This window comes from Triticum urartu, chromosome 7, assembly GCF_003073215.2.
Source record: "Triticum urartu cultivar G1812 chromosome 7, Tu2.1, whole genome shotgun sequence".
In the NCBI taxonomy this organism is placed as follows: domain Eukaryota; kingdom Viridiplantae; phylum Streptophyta; class Magnoliopsida; order Poales; family Poaceae; genus Triticum; species Triticum urartu.
In genome coordinates, this window is record NC_053028.1 from 713,679,985 (window position 1) to 713,698,089 (window position 18,105).

Below are 18,105 nucleotides of genomic sequence, written 5' to 3' on the forward strand. Positions count from 1 at the left end.
GACAATCTGAGCACATGCTCACTCGTTGAGCGATTCTCCTCCATCTTTTAGCTATAGAACTTGTTGGAGACTTCATATCTCTCAACTCGGGTATTTGCTTGAAATATTAACTTCAACTCCTGGAACATCTCATATGGTCCATGACTTTCAAAACATATTTGAAGTCCCGATTCTAAGCCATTAAGCATGGTGCACTAAACTATCAAGTAGTCATCATATTGAGCTAGCCCAACGTTCATAACGTCTGCATATGCTCCTGCAATAGGTCTGTCACCTAGCGGTGCATCAAGGACATAATTCTTCTGTGCAGCAATGAGGATAAACCTCAGATCACGGATCCAATCCGCATCATTGCTACTAACATCTTTCAACACAATTTTCTCTAGGAACATATCAAAATAAACACAGGGAAGCAACAACGCGAGCTATTGATCCACAACATAATTTGCAAAAATACTACCAGGACTAAGTTCATGATAAATTTAAGTTCAATTAATCATATTACTTAAGAACTCCCACTTAGATAGACATCCCTCTAATCCTCTAAGTGATTACGTGATCCAAATCAACTAAACCATGTCCGATCATCACGTGAGATGGAGTAGTTTCATTGGTGAACGTCGCTATGTTGATCATATCTGCTATATAATTCACGCTCGACCTTTCGGTCTCCGTGTTCCGAGGCCATATCTCTATATGCTTGGCTCGTCAAGTATAACCTGAGTATTCTGCGTGTGCAACTGTTTTGCACCCGTTGTATTTGAACGTAGAGCCTATCACACCCGATCATCACGTGGTGTCTCAACACGAAGAACTTTCGCAATGGTGCATACTCAGGGAGAACACTTCTTGATAATTAGTGAGAGATCATCTTATAATGCTACCGTCAATCAAAGCAAGATAAGATGCATAAAAGATAAACATCATATGCAATCAATATAAGTGATATGATATGGCCATCATCATCTTGTGCTTGTGATCTCCATCTTCGAAGCACCATCGTGATCACCATCGTCACCGGTGCGACACCTTGATCTCCATCGTAGCATCGTTGTCGTCTCGCCAATACTATGCTTCCACGACTATCGCTACCGCTTAGTGATAAAGTAAAGCATTACAGCGCAATTGCATTGCATACAATAAAGCGACAACCATATGGCTCCTGCCAGTTCCCGATAACTCGGTTACAAAACATGATCATCTCATACAATAAAATTTACCATCATGTCTTGACCATATCACATCACAACATGCCCTGCAAAAACAAGTTAGACATCCTCTACTTTGTTGTTGCATGTTTTACGTGGCTGCTACGGGCTTAAGCAAGAACCAATCTTACCTACGCATTAAAACCACAACGATAGTTTGTCAAGTAGGTGCTGTTTTAACCTTCGCAAGGACCGGGCGTAGCCACACTCGGTTCAACTAAAGTTGGAGAAACTGTCACCCGCTAGCCACCTTTGTGCAAAGCACGTCGGGAGAACCGGTCTCGCGTAAGCGTACGCGTAATGTCGGTCCGGGCCGCTTCGTCCAACAATACAGCCGAACCAAAGTATGACATGCTGGTAAGCAGTATGACTTATATCGCCCACAACTCACTTGTGTTCTACTCGTGCATATAACATCAACATATAAAACCTAGGCTCTGATACCACTGTTGGGGAACATAGTAATTTCAAAAAAATTCCTACGCACACGCAAGATCATGGTGATGCATAGCAACGAGAGGGGAGAGTGTGATCTACGTACCCTTGTAGATCGACAACGGAAGCGTTAGCACAACGTAGTTGATGTAGTCGTACGTCTTCACGGCCCGACCGATCAAGCACCGAAACTATGGCACCTCCGAGTTCTAGCACACGTTCAGCTCGATGACGATCCCCGGACTCCGATCCAGCAAAGTGTCGGGGAAGAGTTCCGTCAGCACGACGGCGTGGTGACGATCTTGATGTACTACCGTTGCAGGGCTTCGCTTAAGCACCGCTACAATATTATCAAGGACTATGGTGGAAGGGGGCACCGCACACGGCTAAGAATATGATCACGTGGATCAACTTGTGTGTCTAGGGGTGCCCCCTGCCTCCGTATATAAAGGATTAAAGGAGGGGTGCGGCCGGCCAGGAGAGGGCGCGCCAGGAGGAGTCCTACTCCCTCCGGGAGTAGGATTCCCCCCTTTCCTAGTTGGAATAGGATTCGGGAGGGGAAAGAGGAGAGAGAGAAGGAAGGGGGGGGTGCCGGCCCCCTCTCCTTGTCCTATTCGGACTAGAGGGGGAGGGGCGCGCGGCCCAGCCCTGGCCACCTCTCCTCTCTTCCACTAAAGCCCACTAAGGCCCATATACCTCCCGGGGGGTTCCGGTAACCTCCCGGTACTCCGGTAAAATCCCGATTTCACGCGGAACACTTCCGATATCTAAATATAGGCTTCCAATATATCAATCTTTATGTCTCGACCATTTCGAGACTCCTCGTCATGTCCGTGATCACATCCGGGACTCCGAACAAACTTCAGTATATCAAAATGCATAAACTCATAATATAACTGTCATCGAAACCTTAAGCGTGCGGACCCTACGGGTTCGAGAACAATGTAGACATGACCGAGACACGTCTTCGGTCAATAACCAATAGCGGAACCTGGATGCTCATATTGGCTCCTACATATTCTACGAAGATCTTTTATCGGTCAGACCGCATAACAACATATGTTGTTCCCTTTGTCATCGGTATGTTACTTGCCCGAGATTCGATCGTCGGTATCTCAATACCTAGTTCAATCTCGTTACCGGCAAGTCTCTTTACTCGTTCCGTAATACTTCATCTCACAACTAACTCATTAGTTGCAATGCTTGCAAGGCTTATGTGATGTGCATTACCGAGAGGGCCCAGAGATACCTCTCCGACAATCGGAGTGATAAATCCTAATCTCGAAATATGCCAACCCAACATGTACCTTTGGAGACACCTGTAGAGCACCTTTATAATCACCCAGTTACGTTGTGACGTTTGGTAGCACACAAAGTGTTCCTCCGGCAAACGGGAGTTGCATAATCTCATAGTCATAGGAACATGTATAAGTCATGAAGAAAGCAATAGCAACATACTAAACGATCGGGTGCTAAGCTAATGGAATGGGTCATGTCAATCAGATCATTCACCTAATGATGTGATCCCGTTAATCAAATAACAACTCTTTGTCCATGGTTAGGAAACATAACCATTTTTTATTAACGAGCTAGTCAAGTAGAGGCATACTAGTGACACTCTGTTTGTCTATGTATTCACACATGTATTATGTTTCCGGTTAATACAATTCTAGCATGAATAATAAACGTTTACCATGATATAAGGAAATAAATAATAATTTTATTATTGCCTCTAGGGCATATTTCCTTCAGAGTCCTCCTCCTAGTAGGAGTAGGATTCCCCTTTCCTACTACTAGGAGGAGGAAAGGAAGGAGGAGAAGGAGAAGGAAGGAGAAGGAGGATAAGAAGGAAAGGGGGGCCGGCCCCCTAGTCCAATTCGGTTTGGGCTAGGGGGGCCACGCGCCGTGTCTCCTCTCTTCCACCACTTGGCCCATCAGGCCCATTACTTCTTCCTCGTATTCCCGTAACTCCCCGGTACCCCCGAAAATACCCGAATCACTCGGAACCTTTCCGATGTCCGAATATAGTCGTCCAATATATCGATCTTTACGTCTCGACCATTTCGAGACTCCTCGTCATGTCCCCGATCTCATCCGGGACTCCGAACTCCTTCGGTACATCAAAACTCATAAACTCATAATATAACTGCCATCGAAACCTTAAGCGTGCGGACCCTACGGGTTCGAGAACAATGTAGACATGACCGAGACACGTCTCCGGTCAATAACCAATAGCGGAACCCGAATGCTCATATTGGCTCCTACATATTCTACGAAGATCTTTTATCGGTCAGACCGCATAACAACATATGTTGTTCCCTTTGTCATCGGTATGTTACTTGCCCGAGATTCGATCGTCGGTATCTCAATACCTAGTTCAATCTCATTACCGGCAAGTCTCTTTACTCGTTCCGTAATACTTCATCTCACAACTAACTCATTAGTTGCAATGCTTGCAAGGCTTAAGTGATGTGCATTACCGAGAGGGCCCAGAGATACCTCTCCGACAATCGGAGTGATAAATCCTAATCTCGAAATACGCCAACCCAACATGTACCTTTGGAGACACCTGTAGAGCACCTTTATAATCACCCAGTTACGTTGTGACGTTTGGTAGCACACAAAGTGTTCCTCTGGCAAATGGGAGTTGTATAATCTCATAGTCACAGGAACATGTATAAGTCATGAAGAAAGCAATAGCAACATACTAAACGATCGGGTGCTAAGCTAATGGAATGGGTCATGTCAATCACATCATTCTCCTAATGATGTGATCCCGTTAATCAAATGACAACACATGTCCATGGTTAGGAAACATAACCATCTTCGATTAACGAGCTAGTCAAGTAGAGGCATACTAGTGACGTTTAGTTTGTCTATGTATTCACATAAGTATTATGTTTCCGGTTAATACAATTCTAGCATGAATAATAAACATTTATCATGATATAAGGAAATAAATAATAACTTTATTATTGCCTCTAGGGCATATTTCCTTCAATAATACCCTGAAACTCAAAAGCATTTCAAATGAACTCTGAAAAGGTTAAAAGTTGGCATGGTATCATCATTTCACTAACATAGCATGTGCTAAAAAGTTGAGGGTTAGCCTCAGCCACTTCAAGAAACATAATTATGTGTGTCTGTCACCGTACATCCATTGCCGGTTCATCTGCGTGCATTATATATAATTATGTGTGTCAAAAACCATTACATGTTCACAGGGATAGATAAGTGACCAAATTAATAGAAGTTCATCATCACATTAAAAACAAAGCACATATATAGTTCTCATTGAACAACATATAGCTCTCCAGAGCATCTAGTTAAACCATACATTGAAGCTATGTAAAACCTTTCAATGCAACAACAAATGCGATCATAATCACAACCAAGGTAAAAATTGATCCAACGGCATAATGATACCAAGTCTCAGTATGAATGGCATATTTTCTAATCTTTCTAATCTTCAACCGCATTGCATCCATCTTGATCTTGTGATCATCGACGACATCCGCAACATGCAACTCCAATATCATCTTCTCCTCATCAATTTTTTTATTTGTTCCTTCAAGTAAATGTTTTCTTCTTCAACTAAATTTAACCTCTCGACAATAGGGTCGGTTGGAATTTCCGGTTCAACTACCTCCTACATAAATAAAATCTATGTCAACTTGATGGGCATAATTGTCATAAACAATAAATGAACCAAATAGTTATAAAAGATAATATATATAGGGTGGGTCTATTATTATAACACCCGTTAAGACCTTATTCTGATAACACTTCCACTTATTCTGATAGCAGTACCGAGCTGACCGGTAGCTATCAACTAACCCTGCAAAAGGAAAAGACCGACCTGCACGGGGCAAAAAGAGAATTACGCCGCTCACTCTCCCCACGACCTCCAAACTCTCTGCTCCCCCTTCCAGACAACCACCTCCCCACGCCCCGCCCCCCTTCCCTCCCCCCCTTCTCCGGCTGCGCCGCCCACCACCTCCTCTGGTCGCGCCGCCCACCACCTCCTCCGGCCGCGCCCGATGACACCACCTTCTACGCCAGTTGCCACCCTCTTCTTTCTCCCGCGCCATAAGCGGTCATGGCGGGCCGCAGGATCCGGCCGCCCTCGGCCCCCGGCGCGGCCTCAGCCACCGGATACGGCCGCCACGACCATTGGCGCGGCAACAAACCATGGATCCGGCCGCCACCGACCCCTTAGCGTGGAAGCCGTCCGCTCACGCAGCCTGGCGCCTGATCCGGCGAGGTCCACACCGGTGCCTCTATACCGCGCCGCCGAGGCCCGGGTTGTCCTCTCCCTCTCCGGCAGGGAGGCCCCGTCGAGCAACTCCCCCGCTTGCCACCGAGAGGAGGCCGGCCAGGAGGCAGGCGCTAGCGGCCCCCCTGCTGCCCGCGGCAGATCCGACGAGCCAACCCACATCCTCATCTCCCTCGCGGCGGATCCGACGAGCTCTATCACCACGCGCCGGCGAGCGGACCCCCCTCCCTCCTCCACTCACGGCATCGTGCGCAGGCGGCGGCGCCACCGTTTCTCCCAGCCATCCCCCCCCCATGCCACGTCTGGATGGATATGGTCCGCCCGCCGCCGGATTTGGCCACGCCTTCAACCACCGCGACGTGATGGGGTGTAGGATCCAGGGAGGTTTCAGGGGTCAAGAAGCCTCGACCTCGCCGGAAATCGCCCTTCCCTCCTCCCGGCCAATCTCCTCCACCGGATGCCTCGCGCGCTGCTACGCCAGGCGTCGGATCCATCGGCCATTCATGCACCAGGGATGAGCTCGGCACGCGGTTCGTTTGTGACTTGCATCTTCTCATTGCTTCTGCATCTCCCCCTCATGTCCTCTGACGAGAAACCACATCTTGGCGTGCAGACTACTAGGAGAAACTGCATGGAGGAAGGCTCGCTCCTGGGGGAAACTGGGTGCGCTATGGTCCTGGAGCAGATCGTTGTTTTGGTGTTTTTCTTATCAAGTGTAAATGTAGCCCACTATTGTTTGCTCATGAGCTTCAATTTACTTGTTCTTGCAGGAAGAAAGTGGTAGAGTGCGGTTTGATGCAGCATTGCATTTTTCTGTTTCCCTGATCATACAGTTTGGACAGCGAGCCTCCCTCCGTGAAGTCCGCTGGCACATCCATGCAGTACAACGCGTGTGTGTATGCGGTTCGCGACGCATGTGTTGCCGGTGGCTGTTGTGAAGTTGATTGTTTTTTTCATTTTCAGAAAAATTGCATGAGGATGCCTGGTCGTTAGTTTTATACTTAGTCATGCAGTGCACTCGTACAAGTGGTGCAGTACTCGCAAAATTGTCGTTAGTTTTCTACTTAGTGATGCAGTGCACTAGCAAAAAGTGGTGTGGTACTAGCAAAATTATTTTGTTTCTTCTCAACAACGACAAATGGTGTAGCACTTTAGTCCAAAACAGTGGTAGCACACGACCATCGTTTACTCCAGAAAGCAGTACACTTACTGTGAGCAGTTGTGCAAAAGAAAAAAGGAACTGATTGTATTTGTATTTTAGTTTTGAGACCTGTTGAGTAAAATCCAGCGACCTATTTGTCAATAATGTTAAAAGATAGATGCAGTTTGATGTAAACCCTCATGTGGTTTACTTGGTGAAGAAAAACAGGATAATAAAAACTCTTGAGAAGTTCACATCCCCTCTAAAAATGCAATTCATTTTAAAGAAAAACTACTAAAATCTAACTATTTTTTGAAACAAAAAGTGGTGTAGTACAGAAAATTGTTACGGGGACAAAAAATAAATAATGCAGTTCACTTCTTGATAGTGTTGCAGTTCACTTAGGCCCGACATGAATCGCACTCCACATTCTCCCTTGGGAAAAATTTACGTCCGACAAAGGAAATTATGCAGTACACTTGTCCATTTTGATGAAGTGCGGTTTTTAGTATGAAGGAGTGCACTCCACCTCGTTTGGGACAATTTACGTCCCACAAAAAAAATCATGCAGTGCACTTGTCTGTCCAATGAAGTGCGGTTTTCTGTCTAATGCAGTACGGCACGTTTACGGTAGTCTGGAGGTTCACTTTTCATAGTCTTGCGGTTCATCAACACTCAACATGAAGTGCACTCCACCTCGTTTAGGAAAATTTACGTACCACAAATAAGTAATGCGGTTCACTTCTTGATAGTGTTGTGATTCATTTACACCCGATGTGAAGTGCACTCTACTTTCTCGTCCTTGAAAAAATTACGTTTGAATAAAAGAAACCATGCAGTTCTCTTACCAGTCTGATGCAGTGCGGCTTTTTCGTCCAAAGCAGTGCGGTTTTCAATCGGATGAAGTACCCACGTCGATTTAGGTGTCGCGAAAAACAGAGTGTCCGCATTTCGGTAAAATCGAAATTCCTCTTAAACCATAAAGAATTAGAGAGAGTGTTCTACATGAAAAAGTTGCGGCTCGTCGATATCTTTCCAATAGCGTATTGTTTGAATCATTCCGACCAGCGGTTTGTAAAAATTTCGCGAAAAACGGCTGCTGCCTCTTGTCATCAGCCGCATGATTTTCGAAATTAACTAAAAACCGTAAAGAATCTCAAAACCATTTCTACATATGAAAGTTGGGCCTTGTCCATAGCTTTCCAACGACATATTACACGCCTCGTTTCGACAAACGGTTAAAAAACTAGAGCGAAAACAGTACCGAAATTTTGAATTTTTTTGAAAAACAGAATTCCGCGATTTAGTAAATTTAAAACTGCTCTTAAACCGTAGCGAATTAGAGAAAGAAATAGATATGAAAAAGATGCGCCTCGACGATATCTATCCAACGGTGTATCATTTGCTTCATTCCGACGAGCGGTTTAGAAAAAAAAATGCGAAAAAACGCTCGCTGCCACTCGTTGTGGGCCGCACCATTTTCAAAACTGCTCTTAAACTGTGAGGAATCTCGAAAAGTGTTCAACATGGCGAAGTTGCGCCTAATCCGTAGCTTTCCAACGGTATATTACACACCTCGTTCTGATAAACGGTTAAAAAATTAGAGCGAAAACAGTACCGAAAAAACACTACGCGCAGTTTTTTCCGACACGAAGTTCACTAGTCTCTGTAATGCAGTGCTCTTGTTAAAGAAAGTGCAGTGCTCTCGCATTGAGCATGCAGTACGGAAGTGTTATCAGAATAGTGTTATCAGAATAACTATTCTGATAATATTACCACATCCAAATCATAGCCAGGACGAGGGCCGACGGGGGCGGATGCCAAAACCATCGCACCATATAATAACAAGCAATAATGAAAATAAGAAAATTAGACAAGTATCTATCTAAAGTAAGAATTTTTTTTTTCAGAAGAAGATAAGAGGCTCACCACGGTGGTGCAGGCGACAAGATCGGCGCGGGCGGTCGACGACGGTGAGATGGGGACGGGATGTGACGGACCGCTAAACCTAGACAAATCTCGGGGAAATTGGAGTTTGGAGGTCGAACTTCGAGAGGAGAGAGCTTAACTAGCGTGGCTTGGGCATTTCATCGAACACCTCGTGTGCATAGGAGGTGAGCTAGAGCACCCAAAATGCCTTCTCCTCGCCGGCCAGAAAAAACAGAGCACTGTGGAGTGCTATGCTGCGGCGACGGGGTATATATATAGGCAACTCATTTGTCCCGGTTCATGACTGGAACCGGGATTAAAGCCCAGCCTTCTGTCCCCGTTCGAGCCAAGAACCGGGACCAATATTTGTTGGCCAGGAGTAAGACCCATTGGTCCCGGTTCGTGTCTGAAAGCGGGACAAATGGGTCCATACGAACCGGGACCAATGCCCATGAAGCCCCGGCCGGCCCCCTGGGCTCACGAACCGGCACGAATGCATTCATTGATCCCGGTTCGTGGAAGAACCAGGACTAATGGGCTGGTCAGACCCGAACGAAAGCCACTTTTTCTACAAAGTGTGAGAGCATCCGATGTCGTGAATAAGTTGCAGTCCCCGACGTACAGCAAGAGCTTCTGCCGAGGCAGCATCATGTACTTGGGAGATTGGTTCTGCAACTCCCGCCATAGCTTGTCCTCTCGAGTTACGTACTATTGCAGCTAACGCACCTGAGCCATCACTGAAAAAAGCAGCATCTGTATTCACTTTGTATGTTCCCCCAGGTGGCTTCTCCCATTTCGCAGTTTCTGTCGAGTCATCAGGAATCTTTCCCGCATGGTTTGATGTAATTGCTTGTATGGAGAAAGTTGAGCATACAAGTGGCTTGATGTTCATACCTTTTTTGGCTTCTCTTCTCTTCCACCAAATATACATCATGACAAGATTATTGAGTTAAATACACTCGAGGTGCTTTAACTTGTCCAACACGACTACTTTATTGTTTAAAGTTGCAAAATACATGAAACTGGTGCTATAACTTCTCCTATGGTGCAAATACGGTACCTCCATACATATCCAGGTGTATGCTCTGGCCGTGTGGACCGCCAACATGGCCTTTAGCCCACTTGTCAGTGAGCGTTAGAATTCTTCTGAAGAAAACCGCCGCATATTTGTCGATTACAAACCATATGTCAGTCCGTAATAACGCAGAAAAACAAAGTATGTGGCTGATGGGTTTCGGACCTCGGACCTCTAGGCTAAAAAGCATAACGCTAGCCACCAGACCAAGACTAGATTACATTTAACTGGAAAAAAAACTGTTAGCTGGTGAAGTATATAGATCAATTCAACCTATCGCTTTCTGGCAAAAAACAAATTACTGCCTGGCGCTGTCCAATTTCCTTTTTATCGATTGACTAATGTTTAGTCATATAAAAAATTACAATAATTATCAATATGCGATTATTTTCTATTTTAAATCTTTATTCTATTTTCATTATTGTGTAGGTTGAAGAGGTAAACATGAATTTTTCCTAAAATTTATGTTGATTTAAACAGTTCAACATTTTTTTGTGCATCATCATTTTATTTTTAAAATACACAAATATAAAAAAATAACAACGGTGAATTTTGTCAACTGTTCAACGTGTATTAAAAATCATTGTGTAAAAACAATAAATTCTATAAATGTGTTAAAACATGTTAAGCATTTTTATAGAAAGGCAAAAATAATTTTACACAATAAATTTCTTAATACATGTTGAACATTTTTGTGAAATAGATGATTTCAATTTTTTGAATACAGGACGGACGTTTTTCAAAAACACATTTACAATTTCTTAATACACCTGATAATTTTCCAAAAATATGTTGGACTTTTTTTCAAATGAACTAACACTTTCTTTAAGTTTGTGGCAGTACGAATATTTTCTTACATTCCTTTTTTCAAACGAAAAAATATATATAAAAAATAAACATGAAATTGAAAAAATAAATAAAAAGGAACCTTGTGCGGACCCATTAGAGCGTGATATATTAAAAAAGGATAAACGCTTGAAGAGGTAAATAGCAACGCAGACATATGTAATTCTTGCTCGTAAATATTCACGTAGCACAGGCTTACCTGGTCGGTAGCCTGGGCAGGCTGCTTCAAAACTCCTGCCCGCAATTTTGTTTTTCTCTTGTTTCTGTATCATATCGACATGCCTGGCAGTGTTTCTAATTTGAGGGGCTTCTTATATAACTAAATAAAATATGAGGGGTTTATGTAAAAAAATCATCATACGCGGGGCAACCACTGCCAGCCACTGCCATGTGGGCCAAGACCATGTTTTTTTTTGCGAGCGGGCCAAGACCATGTTGGCATGCCACACAGATAGGACATACAATCAAATACATATGGAGGCACCGTATTTACATCATAAGACAAGTTAGAACATCAATTTTATGTCCCTAAAAAAAAGAACATCAATTTTATGTATTTTGCAACTTTGGATATCAAACTGACCGTGCTGGACAAGTTCAGGCACCCCTAGCTTATTTACTAACAGTTCTTTCAGCCGGGAGCAGCTCAGGGAGATAGATCAGAGGGTATTTTCCTCCATGGAGCCGAAACCAGAGAAAGAACCGATATCTGGCACAAATTTGGTTTGGGAGTAAAAGATGGGTGTATTATGAACACCTCCCACATGTAGAGCATGCACCAGTTGAAGGATGAGTGGCCGGAGGCTATGCAGCGGAAGACCGTTTAGTTTTGGCGGTGTCGTCGTTCTTGTCACTGTTTGGGTCGCTGCATCCGATGAAGTTCCTTTTGCTGGGGAAGATGGTGAACACTAGGCTGGAGAAGACGGCCATTCCCAGGGGCAGGTTCTTGAGCAGCTGCTGAGTGTCGGTGCTGGCGTCGGGGAAGAAGCAGTTCTGGAGCCCGACGTCGCTGAATACCATGGTGAGGAAGACGACGACGGTGAGGGAGGCGTGAACGAGGTCGCGCTTCTTGAGCCCACGTTCCTCGAGCACCGGCTGTATGCTTTTGAACTTCTTCTCCTCCTCCTTCTTCGATAGGTTGAAGATGTTGAGGCGGCCGTAGATGGCCAGGCCGTAGTACACCTTGCCGTCGTGGAGCACGGTGTCGGTGAGGGCGAAGAAGATGCAGGAGGCGGCGAGGACGACGACGAGGCCGAGCGTGATCCACCAGTTGGAGGGGTAGCACTTGCCCTGGTTGCTGAAGGACGGCGCCAGCATCTGGTACGCCATCACTGACCCCGTCGGCAGCAGCTGTGCCAGGTTCGCCGACACCGACAGCACCTTCTGGTTCAACGGCGTCTTGCCGTCTGTTTGGGCACTCTTCGTATCCTGAGCCTCGACGTCGCTGGTGTGCGGTGCTGCCGGCGTTGCCATGTCTTTCTCTGATCTCTCTTTGGCTATCTCCATCTCTGATCTATGTTGGATAGGGGATGGTTAGTGGTATTTGTATAGGTTCATACGTACATACATACATGCCGGCCGTGGGGTTGTTAAATATGATGGCTCGTCGCATGCACGAGTAGTCCAATTAGTGATGGATCGATGATGTGTTCGAGCCTTGTAAGAAAATGTGCAACTTGGTGCAACGCCAACTTGCAGTTATATATGGATCGCAGGTTCCACAACTTACGGGCGTGCCATTGCTGTACGACTAAATTTGCATTGTAACATGGACCTTCTGTGTGAAGACTTCGTCACAAGATTCGTTTTTTGGTCGAGGTAAATACACCGGGAGTCATAGAATTTGCACGCGACGGTCAGTTTGATGCATAAACTTGCAAAATACATGTTTCTGGTCATCAAACTTGCGCGGACGTGCAAATACGGTGCTTTCTACCATATCCGGTTGTATCCCATGCATGAGCGGCATGCCAATGTGGCAAGGGCCCGCTGTCAGTGGCTGAGGAGGTGGGTAATCCATGCTTACCTTTTTCCAAAAAGCACCCTTGCATTTCATTTTTCTACGCAGAAAATCCTGAAATGAAATGAAAAAGGCTGGAGCAGTGAGGGTTGGGATTCGACAGCATTACCTGCTGCAATTCGCATGCATATGCTAGCTAATCGGCAAAACTGACTTTTGACGTTTAACGTGCACAATTAGCTTTATATAACAGGACCGTAAGAAATAAAGTAGAAATCAAAACCAGAAAACGGTTCGCAAAAATGTGGAAGCCCAGGCTTGAACCATCCGGTCACAATGACACATAAAGATACAGACCCAATTTATCATATGTTTTTTTCTTTATTTTCTATGTAGTTTTTCAGACACAACTAATATTCTAGATAGTCTTTCGGACAGATCGACTAGATTTTTGTTTAAATTTGAATAATTTAAATTAAAATATCAAGATAAAATAATTCAGAATGAATGCACATTTTTTTATGGACAAAACAATCAAATTTCCGTTTTAATATGAATTTTTAAATTAGTAAATCTAGATAAAACAAAATATAATGTAGACTAGTACGTTTTCAGACAAATCAACTAAATTTTTGTTTGGATTTGAATAATTTTAAATTAAAAAATCTATATAAAATAAAATGTAATACAGAATGAACGTACATAAATTCTTTTGGATGGATCAATGAACTTTTTGTCTGAAATAGAATAATTTTAAATTTGAAAATCTGGATAAAAGAAAATATAAGTCAGAATGAATGTACATAATTTTTTTGTACAAATCACTATTTTTTTAAAAAAAATTGAATAATCTAGATAAAATATAATATAGTTCATAATGAATGTACGTAAATTTCTTTTGAACTAATCAACTGAATTTATTGGCCTGAATGAATGTACGTAAATTTTCCAAACAAATCAACTAAAATTTAGCTTGAATTCTAATAATTTTAAATTATAAAATCTAGACAAAGAAAATATAGTGCAGAATGAATGTATGTAATTTTGTTTCAGATAAATTTGTGAAAAATTTGTTTGAATCTGAATAATTTAAATTTGATAATGGTGAGAAAAGAAAAATATTGTTCTAAATATGTACCTTTAGCCTAAAGGATATATACCTTGGTAGTCCAAAATAAAAGAACAAGCAAGATCAGGTGGTGTGATTAGAACGCTAGCGCTATTACAGCTAGTGGCCGGTTCGAACTCCCTCAGACCCAGTTTTCCAGCACAATTAATTTACAATGCACTATGACGGGTGGTACCCACCAGGAGACCGTTTTAACATTGCCTCTGCTTGAGGGCTTTTGTACGAATTTTAAAAAACTTGAGGGTGTTTCTATAAAAAAAATATCACGTGTGTATGGAAAATGTGACCGCATTTGCACGCCCGCGCAAGTTCGATGGAAGGCCCATACTCTCATGGACGCCACCACCTGTGGGCTGGGTAAAATTGAACTCTGATGGGTCTTTTGCTCCGGATGGTGCAGGAGCGGGCATGGTACTGCGAGATCCTCAGGGAACAATCATCTTCTCAGCGTGCAGGAAATTTTTCTCTTGTCGTGAAGCATTGGAGGCGGAGCTGAGCGCTTGTATGGAAGGTTTATCACTGGCGATTCAGAGAAGTGATCTCCCGGTCATAGTGGAGATGGATTCATTAATGGCAGTGAAGATGATCCAAAGCAGAGAACAAGATAGATCCATTTATGCTTCTTTAGTTAAAGAGATTAGATATCTCTGTTCCCTTCGTGAGGTTTGTATTACTCATGTGAGCCGTCTACAAAACAAAGTTAGTGATTGCTTAGCAAATTTTGCTCGCTCTGAGGGTAGAACCATGACTTGGTTAGGATCGGGTCCCTCTATTGCGGTTGAGCTGGCTCTTGCTGATTGTAATTTTGATGTTTGAGTAATACAAATTCTTTCACTCGCAAAAAAAAAGTTTGATGACCAAAAAGATGTATTTTGTAAATTTATGCACCAAACTGACCGTCACATGCAAGTTCTATGACTCCCGATGTATTTACCTCTTTTTGGTCCTACTAATGGCACCTTTAGAAAATGTGCAACTGGTGCAATGCTAAGCAACTAATCACAGAGCCACACAATTGGCGTTCCATTTCTTTAAGACCAAATTCACGTCAACTGTAAGATTTCTAACATATATTATTAAATTAGTAGCAAACTTGCTACATTATCGCCTAAATACTAGTTTTATTTAATTCAGGCGACTCAGAGTTCATCACCCCACTCAAGCATCATCATCATTTTGTTCTAAATTTAAAGTAGCTGCCTGGATTTTCTTGAATCAGTCACCTTAAATCGCTAACTACTTAAACCTGAAATTAACTACAATAGTTTGAATGTGTGTGATTTAAGCAACTACTTCCTCCATCCCATAATATAAGAGCTTTTTTCACACTACACTAGTGTTAAGACGCTGTTATATTATGGGACAGAGGGAGTACATTTATATATACATTGAGGTTCAGATTATGATGATGACTTGACATAGACAAGGGTGGGCCTTAGACCGGGGCTAGGAGGGCTATGGCCCTGATCCAGCCCACATACATAAGAGAGTATATATGCACTGTTAGGCCCAAAAAAATCTCTACTTTGCGAAATATTAACAGCCTAGCCCTTGTCCCGTTTCAAAGCCTGTCGCTAGACGTAAATCCAAATTATTACAAACGCAACTGGGATTTTGAAAACAAGTCAAATTCTGAATAGACATCTATCTATCTGTCTATTGCATACTAAAAGAAGAAACGAGGAAGTAAAATAATAGATGTGCTAGCAATCCTAGAAGAAAGAGAATATTTGGCCGTCGATTTGTTATTCCAAGTACTAGATAAAAAATGTTAGGTGTAAATAGATATACTTAAACAAACTATACCTGTTAGATGTACATAAACATATCTAAACAATTCAAATTCGCTAGATCCTCATTATTATAAATAAACATATCACATTCATATTATAAATAAACATATCACATTCATTCGATCTGCATAACCGAGCATGTGGTTTTTAAGTTTTGCTAGATCAACCCACAATAAAAGTCAATTACCATGCTTTCTAGTTAGACTGAATATGAGCATGACTTCTATTAACATGTCTACGCGGTATGTTGGATAAGGTAGTACATTAGCTATTATAGAGTAAATAACCTTCCTTATTTGGAAAAACACTTTAATTAATTTGAAACTTTGATCATAACTTTTTAAGTGTGTACACAACTAACAATTACAAAGTTATGATACAAGAGAATATGATAAAAATAATAAAAGAATAGAATCTTACCAATCCAAAAATATTTTATGCATCCACATATCAAAGGTACACAATATTTGACATATACTCTGGAATATACTTGATAACACCCTGCGCATTGTTGCGGTATGTGTGCATGGATTAATTTGGTGAAACTGTATGAAGCTAATAGGAAAGATTTTGTTACATTATAGTAAAGTAGCACAAATTCCTGTGCGTTGCAATGGGGAAAATAGCAGTTCTTATGAACCACGGTCATCCGCTAAGATACTTTGTTTCACCTCCAAATGATCGACGGGCAATGTGGTACTAAAGCTCGCTGGGCTACTAATATTTTTTAATGTTGTCCTTGCATGGGCTGGCAGTGAAGGCCCAACATTCCAGGAAGAACATGAAATAATTGCTATCGTGTGGCCATGCAACACATGCACAGAGAAAATTAGTTTAGTACCACATCAGCCAGTTCTAAAGATAGGACACACAGACAAATTTATAGATACATGACGGACAAAAATTTGAGACTGACGAAAAAACTGGAGAAACGCACAACACACACACACACGAAAAATTAGTTTAGTACAGCATCGGCCAGTTCTAAAGATATGACACACAAAAAAATTATCAATACATGATAGACAAAAATTTTGAGCTGACAAAAAACTGGAGAAACGCACAGTCCTTTAATATTAGGTACAGCTATACTATGTTCATTAAAAATAATTAAATATGAATAATGATGACCCACACAAGTATAGGGAATCAATCGTAGTCATTTTGATAAGTAAGAGTGTCAAAACTAACGAGGAGCAGAAGGAATCGATAAGCGGTTTTCAGTAAGGTATTCTCTGCAAGTGATGTAAGATAGTCTTGACAGATAGTTTGGTAGTAAGATAATTGATAACAAGTAGCAAGTAACAAAAGTAAAGGTGCATAAAGTGGCACAATCCTTAATTTCGCTAAGGACAAGACAGTGAAACTTCTTATAGTGATTAAAACACTCTTGAGGACGCATGGGAATATTGTTGGAAATATGCCCTAGAGGCAATAATAAAAGGATTATTATTATATTTCCTTGTTCATGATAATTGTCTTTTATTCATGCTATAATTGTGTTATCCAGAAATCGTAATACATGTGTGAATACTTAGACACCAACATGTCCCTAGTGAGCCTCTAGTTGACTAGCTCGTTGATCAACAGATAGTCATGGTTTCCTGACTATGGACATTGGATGTCATTGATAATGAGATCACATCATTAGGAGAATGATGTGACGGACAAGACCCAATCCTAAACATAGCACAAGATCGTATAGTTCGTTTGCTAGAGTTTTCCAATGTCAAGTATCTTTTCCTTAGACCATAAGATCGTGTAACTCCCGGATACCGTAGGAGTGCTTTGGGTGTACCAAACGTCACAACGTAACTGGGTGACTATAAAGGTATACTACGGGTATCTCCGAAAGTGTCTGTTGGGTTGACACGGATCAAGACTGGGATTTGTCACTCCGTGTGACGGAGAGGTATCTCTGGGCCCACTCAGTAATGCATCATCACAATGAGCTCAAAGTGACCAAGTGTCTGGTAACGGGATCATGCATTACGGTACGAGTAAAGTGACTTGCCGGTAACGAGATTGAACGAGGTATTGGGGTACCGACGATCGAATCTCGGGCAAGTAACGTACCGATTGACAAAGGGAATTGTATACGGGGTTGCGTGAATCCTCGACATCGTAGTTCATCCAATGAGATCATCGAGGAGCATGTGGGAGCCAACATGGGTATCCAGATCCCGCTGTTGGTTATTGACCGGAGAGCCTTCTCGGTCATGTCTACATGTCTCCCGAACCCGTAGGGTCTACACACTTAAGGTTCGGTGACGCTAGGGTTGTAGAGATATGTATATGCAGTAATCTGAAAGT

At 42.6% G+C, this 18,105-nt stretch overlaps 1 protein-coding gene across 1 annotated transcript; it reads right to left on the reverse strand.

The window, feature by feature from the left end:
- Window positions 1-11,714: 11,714 nt before the first annotated feature.
- LOC125519608 (protein DMP7-like) lies at window positions 11,715-12,416 on the reverse strand. The gene has a single exon (XM_048684355.1). The coding sequence runs from the start codon at window positions 12,414-12,416 to the stop codon at window positions 11,715-11,717; it is 702 nt and encodes a 233-aa protein (XP_048540312.1).
- Window positions 12,417-18,105: the final 5,689 nt, after the last annotated feature.